Raw genomic sequence first — 7,760 nt, 5'->3', positions numbered from 1 at the left:
TGCTAATAATATATAATAGTTACGTGGAGTATCTCAATCCTATATTATTGAATTGAACTGAATTCTTGTGTTATGTTAAATTATTTGCAATCTCATCAAAAACTTGTTCATCCTGAAATAAGGTCTTCTTACTTAGAACTAATAAACTAAAATTCATATTTAATTAAAATAAAAGAAGACGAGAAATTCTGCTTGAAAATTAAAAAAAAAAGTAGCAAGTGCGGCTTTTGACGGTCAACAAAAGCAGAACAAAGCCAAGTTGGTAACATTATCCAAAACGGCATCTTAATAAAAAAGAAAATATGCATACGTGTCCCCTTCACTCCACCTGATTCTTCCACGTTTTCATCTCCCTCCAATCACAGCCGCTTCCTTTCCGATGCTTCCATCTCCTCATGCCGAAGCTTCAAGAATTGGGTCCCACACTTTATCCAAATATCTGTACCCCGCCACGTGCCTCTCCTTTTATTTGGCACGTGACTTCAAATGACTTAAATGCCACTCTTGGCTTTTCTGTTTCTCCATGGGTATTTTGGTACTATAGTACTCGCTGGCTGAGGCAACCAACATGTGGCGATCCCGTCCAGTCATGTGACAGCCGCCTCTGCTATAGTAAGAAAGAAGAGGCCACTCAGATTACGCACAGTGGAGGAGAGGAGGTGCCATATATATGATATCATATATTTATCAGGGATTCTCGAATCGGTGATTTTTTACTCAGTTTAACTCACATACAGCCAAGTTATCAATGGTTCAGTTAATGAACACCAAGAAACCTTTCATCAAGCTTGAAGTTGAGGATTCCTTCGAGAATCACCTTCGTCCTCTTCACAAACGCTGCAAACTCGATTCCTCTTTACCTGTATGATTCTCTCACTGATCAAATGAAATCTCACCTTCTTTGATTGGAACCATCACTTGTTTTTTACCTTTGATTTATCTCTTTTACAGATGACACCTTCCGTTTCTACGCTTTGTAATCCGCTTGATGAGCCCAGCCCACTCGGTTTGCGTCTCAAGAAGAGCCCCTCGTTTTTGGATTTAATACAAATGAAGCTTTCTCAAGGAAACAATATGAAGAAGAACCATAGGCCAGCTTGTGTTGATGTTGCTGCTGTTACTCCTGCTGATAAGCTCAAGGCATCCAATTTTCCTGCTTCGCATCTGAAAATTGGAAACTGGGAGGTATGTGCACAATAAGCCTAAAATTCTCTCTCTATTTGTATTTCCTTTATATAATTCTTTTAACTTTGGGTTTGCAGTATAAATCGAGATATGAGGGGGATTTGGTAGGAAAATGTTATTTTGCAAAGCATAAGCTTGTTTGGGAGGTGCTTGATGGTGGTCTTAAGAATAAGATAGAAATTCAGTGGTCGGATATTGTAGCTATCAAGGCCAATTTCCCGGATGATGGACCTGAAACCTTGGACGTTGTGGTACTTTTGCTTCTGTTCTGCCAATACTTTCCTCTTCTAATTTATCTGCCTATATTGATTTTTGTGATCATTGAAGGGTTTATGTGTTTCATGCAGCTAGCTAGACAGCCCCTTTTCTTTAGGGAAACCAATCCACAACCTAGAAAGCATACTCTATGGCAAGCAACTTCTGATTTTACTGGTGGAGAAGCCAGCATACACAGGTATTTCTACTCTTTATTAAGATATTATAGATGGTTCTGTTTTCAACTTCTCCTCCCTTTCTCTTTTCGGTGTTGCAAATTGGGCAATTAAGTAACTTGCTAAGAGAACATTCAGTGTTCTTTTGGATTAACCATGTGCAATTTTTAAGTTTCCTATTGTCGTTTCCTTATTTGGTTTGCTTCAAAGTAAATTAATCTGCAATGACACTGTTGGAATACAGCCGGGAAAATTCATGATAAATTCCATATCTGACTAGTAACTAATGTCACTAAGTGGTGGATAAGTTTTAGAGGACATGGCCAAGGATGCATCCTGTAGCTATATGCTTTACCGTATGAATTGAATACTGTGCTGAATACTGATGGTGTTACTTTTGTCATAGGCGGCATTTTCTGCAGTGCCAACAAGGCTTCTTGGGCAAGCATTTTGAGAAACTTATACAATGCGATCCTCGTTTGAACTTTCTTAGTAGACAGCCAGAAAATGTGATGGAATCCCCATGTTTTGAGCAAAGACTTAATCAATTTGGTGCCTTGAATGAATCATGTGAGATGCCTCTTTCCAAGGGTGAGGAAAGAACTGCTTTCTTTACTTTAAAGGAGGCAGCATCACCGCATGGGGTTCTTTCATCTTCCATGAATGGTGAACATCAAGCTTTTGTTGGGAGGACTCCTGAAAGTATTTCTCAGGAAACTCCTTCATCTAGCTCAGGTAAAATTTGATCCTAACAATGAAAACATGGTTGGTGGTGATTTATAGTAATTCTGAATTAGTTTCTTCATTTTATCCATAACTGACTCCTCCCTGAATTGAAAATAGCATGAATAGGATATTCCTTTCAGTGTAAGATTTTAGTCATTCGGGTATTTGGATATTTGGCTATCAAAGTCAGAGTTTGAGTTTATTGGTTAGTATGTGTATTGTCGCTGGCTCTTAATTTCAGTTTGTTATTGCAAGTGAGAAGCAGTTACTATTTCATGGCTATAATAACAGGAGATGCTATCTTTGACGACATAGTGAAGCTTTAAGTGTTTTTTCCTGCAATAATAGCATGGTTTTTTCTTCAATTTAGTTACTCAGGGCGGAGCTTCTTGTTTCCTTGTGAAAGATTTCTATGTGGTAAATGCTTCCTTTACTGTTATTGACATATTTCTCATTTGTTTTGATAGATACCTATGGAATTGAAGAAGTTAGAAGTCTAAGAGCAGGTGGGCGGAAGATGCCAAGCCATTGGGATCAACTTAAAGTTCCTGGAATTCGGCCTTCCATGTCAATGAGTGACCTAGTGAACCACATTGGACAACGCATTTCAGAACAGATGACCACTGGAAATTCTATTGTTTCCGGTTGCACCCCAAAGAACAGTTACATTCTGGAAGAGATTACTCAGTACTTGCTTAGCGACTCTCAACTTACATTGGCGTCAGACGAGCAGTCTGTCATGTCAAGGGTCAATTCTCTTTACTGCTTACTACAGAAGGACCCTGGATCAGTAAGAAACCTGCGATCTATGAGCGGCATTGATCTTGAATTAGATGGCGATAGGAGAATATGTGAAACTAAGTTCTCAAATGCAGCAGATGCCTGCCAGAGTCTTGTTGGAGAAGGTATTCGAGAGACAGAGGATCGGTCCAATAATGGTTCCAGCTGCAATCAGGCACCAGGTATGTCAAGGATGGATTCAGCTGGGGAGCTACTGCTAAATCTTCCAAGAATTGCCTCTCTCCCTCAGTTTTTGTAAATGAAAAGAAAGAATGTACTCTGCTGGTTTCAGCTTACATGTTGATTGGAAGTCTTTTACCTGATATGTAAATATTGTGACTGACTTTCCAGTTGAGTTTTGTATTAGTAGTTGAAGCTTTGGGGGTTTAGGAATTCTTGAAAACCTGTTTGACGTTTTTAGAGTAGCATCTATACATGGAGCAGAATTAAGTGTATCAATATTTAGGACATGGAAACGATAGAAAATCGAAGGGTAAATGTTCAAATATTGTTAGCCAAAAGGCATTAACAGATGAACAAATTATGAAATTATTCTCTCCCGCCCCAAAAAGAAGAGAAGAAAAAATACAATAAAAGTATATACGCTCGATAAGACACCAAGCATACACAAAGTACTACCACTTCAAACAGACTACATTATATTATGTATGATTTTCTTTTTCTAACTTATAAAACAATCCTATGGACAATAATTTATGGTTGATCAGGGTCTTCATCCGCAGCCCCTTCGTCACCCAGTTGTTCATTTTCCTGTAGCATGTTCATCAACATGGACACTTGATCTTGCAGCACAGCATTTTCCCTTTCTACCTCTGCTCTTTTGCTGCGTTCTTGCAGAAGTTGGACTTGCAGGTGTTCTAAACACCTTGCATCCTCTTCTAACTGCTCATTTAGGCCATCGATTTCACGGTCCTGTAAGAAAGATGGTTCATTCAATTCAATGTGTAACCATGCACAGAATGGAAAATTCATGTTCAACAGATTGATACCTTTCTGTTCATTTCCTGGACAGCAATTCTCCGCATGCTTTCAACGACATCTACATTAACAAGCTTGCGCTTCTTTCCTATCAGCCAACCTTTGGGATAGGTTGCTTCATCGAAGTCTGGCGGAGGGAGTAAAGATTCTGCGAATGGTCTGCGTCCATTGATATTTTTGACAGGTTCTAAAGGTTCAAAGAGAGCCTTTCGGCGCTCAGAAAGCTCCAGAGTTGCATCAGACTCCTCCATCTTGTCGTCATTGTCGTTGGGAGATTCTTCCTGTTTCGTTGGTGTTTGATTAGCGGTTTGGTTTGTTACCTTGTCTAAATTCCTCCCGCTAGCTGTTGGAAAGAAGTTACTACGTATATTCAAAAACATATCTTTCCAACTAAAAGCAAAATTTATAATGTTAGTTGACTGTCGCAGAGCGAAATATTACTATGTCAAAGGTCAATATTTTGAATGGATTGAAGGCAATCATTTTGAATATGTTGGGAGTTAACAGCGTTTTGACCCAAAAATAAAATAAAATAAAACAAAACAATCTTTTGTTTTCCCCATGAAGGTGAATGAGGAAGCCTACCTAATGTCAGGAAAACCAGTAGTAGATATTTTGGTGTATTATTGTGACAACAAATCTCAATAATAGCAAGCAAAATACTATTAAATTCATAAAAGAAGATCAAATAATTGTAATAATTAATACTAACAAGAAAGAGAGAGCAACGGTAACGGGTAAGGTAGCCTAACCACAAAATTAACGTAATCATGCTAACGGCAGGTCATCACACTATTATTGGCTAACGGCGACTCATAAGCTATAATCCTATATCACTAGTCTAGTATTTTTTTCCTTAAAGTTTATTCATCATCCTCTTCCACATTTTCCTCATTATCATTTTTTTATATAATAATTTAATTTAAAAACTTATCAAATGATTTCTTATTTTTAAAATATACTTATTATATTCACCCTCTTATATAAATCACCAATAAAAAATTTCAAAGAAAACCACAAAACTAAATATGGTAAACATACTATATATATATACATAGACTAAATTGCATTGATTATGACGAGTAGAGTAAAAATATTTATTTGAAAACTATTTAAAAAAAATATTATATATGTATTGATTTGACTGGTATTTGATTATTAATCATATAAATTTCCTTAGATATATATGTTAAATAGTTTAAAAATAACGACATTATATATATATATTGATTTGATTGGTATTTGACTATTAGTTACTTACAATTATATGGAATTTCGTAAATTTGTCCAAATTTCGAAAACCTTCGCCCAATTTAAACCACTTTAGACCACTTTCAAAGGTTAAATTTCAGTCAATTAATCCAGTTTCAGTCAATTTAATCTTATTTCTGGCAATTTCAGAAATTTTTACTGGAAGTTAAATTGGATGGAATTAGTATTAAACTGTATTTAAAATATTTATTATACTTTTTATAAAATACTGAAGCTAATATTTTAGAATAATTTTAATAATTTTAAATTTTTCAGCATTGTTGTTTTTTTACACTTTTTCTTCATTTTTTATTTATATCAAATTGCTCCTACATTGAGCCTTGTTTTTCGTTTTTTTTTTTATTTTTATTATTTCATCCAATTTTAGTAAATTTCATCTAATTTCACATAAGGTGAAATTAGATGAAATTAGTATGAAGCTGCCTTTAAACATGTGGAAATGTAATTTTATGAAATATTAAAGCTAATATTTCTGAATAATTTCAATTAGTTTCACTTTCTTCACCGTTGCTACTATTTTCTACCCTTTTTCTTCATTTTTTGTATTTCTTGTTTTTATTCATTTAATTATATATTTTTTGAAGCATATTCATTTAATTATATTAAATTGGTCCTAAACTACTAATTCAACCATTTTGTTATTTCTCCAAATTTCAGTCAAATTCTCCCAAAGTTAAGTAAATTTCATTCAATTATAATCACTTTACGTTTTATATTCTATTGGTTAGACTTCACCTAATTTCATATCCTATTATTAACCAATTCTCTAAAAAAAAAAAAAAAAAAAAAATTAATTGAATAACCATTGAACTAAGCTTGTCTAATGACACAAGAGTTAGTAGCCCACCTCTGATGACAAAAAAGAATAGATTTGCGGATGAAAGTGTGATGATATTAGTAATTAGAAGTATGAAACAGCTTATCCTTACAACTTGAAATGTACGCCAAACATATATAAAAAAAAAAAAATTGAATTGTAGAAACAAAGACATAATAAAGAAAAAAAAAAAGGAAATTGTTAATTGACACTAAACAAGAAACGCGTAGCGTAGAAGAAGAAAAAATAAATAAAAGGAAAGCTAGTATTTTAACAATTTAAATTCTGTAAAAATAGTGTTTTAGTATTTTAGGAATATTGAAAAAAAATGATATGAAATTCTGTAAAATGTTATTTTGAGGTCTCTTTTTCTGTTCAGTGAAATGAAGGAAAAGAAAGAAGATATTGAGGAATTCCTTGTGAAATGAGTACGTACGTACCTGATCTCCGGCGAGAGTTCCAGAAGATCTTGGGTGTAGAGACCGGAGAGAAACCATCAAAACTTTGATCTGGTTTCTTTACTTTTTCCATTAATTGAATATCATCAACTTTAGAAAAAAAGAGAGAAAGATGAGTGTTTATATTTTCTTTTGTTTGGATGAGAGAGAGAGAGAGGTGGATTTTGTTTGTTGGTTTTGGGGTCTTATTACAAACTCATGACGGGACAATCAAGGTTCTCTTTGATCTCAACGGTTACGATTTTGTCTTACAATTCTGCCTTTCCTAATTCTAACACGCGCCCGCCCAACAAAAAAAAAGGGGTGTTTTTGGGTATTAATACCAAAACGGATATGTTTGTTTAGTACTAGCTTTTTAGTATAAGGTAATAAGAAATTATGTGAAATAATTTCCTTCTTCCATTACATAGAAGTTCACGTGAGAGAGAGAATTCACATTTGATTCTCAAGTATGCGGAAGCTCAGATTGGAGATTCTTCACAAGAAGAGGAAAAATCACCCGGAATTTACAAACATCAAATTACGAGCTGACGATTCACAAAGCGGAGTAAATCAAACACATGAATTGTTTCATTCAGTGCGTCATTCCCATAATCCAAGTTCTATTCTAGTTAATACGCCTCTAACTACTAGTAATTTCATTTCCTGACGTGTTAATTGCTTTCCGTGTTAAAAAACGTACAAACTTAGGTCTTGTTTGGATGGTGTGTAATTAAAGTAAGATAATATAAAGTGAAGCAAATTAGAGGTATGAAATACCTTGTTGTGTTTTTTTTTTGATAGAATGTAAGGTAATTGATGATTTAATAATGTAATTATATATAAAATTACAATTATATCTTTTTATTTGTATAAATAAATAAATACAAAGATCAATGTTAATTTTGGAAGAAAAAAATATGTCCCATGATTCCCCTCCAATTTGGGGTGTAAGGAAAACTACTAAAAATTCACCATCTCCTACCCTCACTTACTATACTCTTCAATTACGCCTCAAAACAAACAAGGTAACCTAATTACACTTACCCCCACCTACCTTAAAATACTATCATCCAAACAATCTCTTAAGGATGGGGAATACCAACTTATGAT

At 34.5% G+C, this 7,760-nt stretch overlaps 2 protein-coding genes across 3 annotated transcripts; one reads left to right on the top strand and one right to left on the bottom strand.

Moving 5' to 3' along the window:
* The first annotated feature begins 541 nt into the window (after window positions 1-541).
* LOC136221840 (uncharacterized) lies at window positions 542-3,527 on the top strand. Its single transcript, XM_066009293.1, has 6 exons — window positions 542-862; window positions 952-1,185; window positions 1,263-1,436; window positions 1,533-1,639; window positions 2,023-2,351; window positions 2,810-3,527. Exons 1-6 carry the CDS (start codon window positions 749-751, stop codon window positions 3,379-3,381), a joined length of 1,530 nt encoding a protein of 509 aa, XP_065865365.1. The 5' UTR covers window positions 542-748; the 3' UTR covers window positions 3,382-3,527.
* Window positions 3,528-3,603: 76 nt separating this feature from the next.
* Window positions 3,604-6,854, bottom strand: LOC136221841 (protein HEADING DATE REPRESSOR 1). Of its 2 annotated transcripts, none has more exons than XM_066009294.1 (3): window positions 6,651-6,854; window positions 4,133-4,464; window positions 3,604-4,055 (listed from the first exon to the last, which is right to left on the bottom strand). In XM_066009294.1, the coding sequence occupies exons 1-3, from the start codon at window positions 6,739-6,741 to the stop codon at window positions 3,837-3,839; spliced, it is 642 nt and encodes a 213-aa protein (XP_065865366.1). In that variant the 5' UTR covers window positions 6,742-6,854; the 3' UTR covers window positions 3,604-3,836. The 2 variants fall into 2 exon arrangements, with proteins under 2 accessions (XP_065865366.1, XP_065865367.1); XM_066009295.1 differs by having other exon boundaries at window positions 6,647-6,852.
* Window positions 6,855-7,760: the final 906 nt, after the last annotated feature.

This window comes from Euphorbia lathyris, chromosome 3 (assembly GCF_963576675.1).
Source record: "Euphorbia lathyris chromosome 3, ddEupLath1.1, whole genome shotgun sequence".
Taxonomy (NCBI): Eukaryota; Viridiplantae; Streptophyta; class Magnoliopsida; order Malpighiales; family Euphorbiaceae; genus Euphorbia; species Euphorbia lathyris.
The sequence above is the reverse complement of the archived record's forward strand: the minus strand, read 5'-3'. Positions and strand labels throughout refer to the sequence as shown.

Bases quoted from the DNA above. Each gene is read 5' to 3' on its own strand.
- LOC136221840 (XM_066009293.1), top strand. From the start codon at position 749: ATGGTTCAGTTAATGAACACCAAGAAACCTTTCATCAAGCTTGAAGTT. The intron at 1,186-1,262 runs GTATGTGCACAA...TTGGGTTTGCAG, and splicing joins TGAAAATTGGAAACTGGGAG to TATAAATCGAGATATGAGGG. The intron at 1,437-1,532 runs GTACTTTTGCTT...TGTTTCATGCAG, and splicing joins CTGAAACCTTGGACGTTGTG to CTAGCTAGACAGCCCCTTTT.
- LOC136221841 (XM_066009294.1), bottom strand. From the start codon at position 6,741: ATGGAAAAAGTAAAGAAACCAGATCAAAGTTTTGATGGTTTCTCTCCG. The intron at 4,465-6,650 runs GTACGTACGTAC...TCTTTCCAACAG, and splicing joins GAACTCTCGCCGGAGATCAG to CTAGCGGGAGGAATTTAGAC. The intron at 4,056-4,132 runs GTATCAATCTGT...TCTTTCTTACAG, and splicing joins TCCAGGAAATGAACAGAAAG to GACCGTGAAATCGATGGCCT.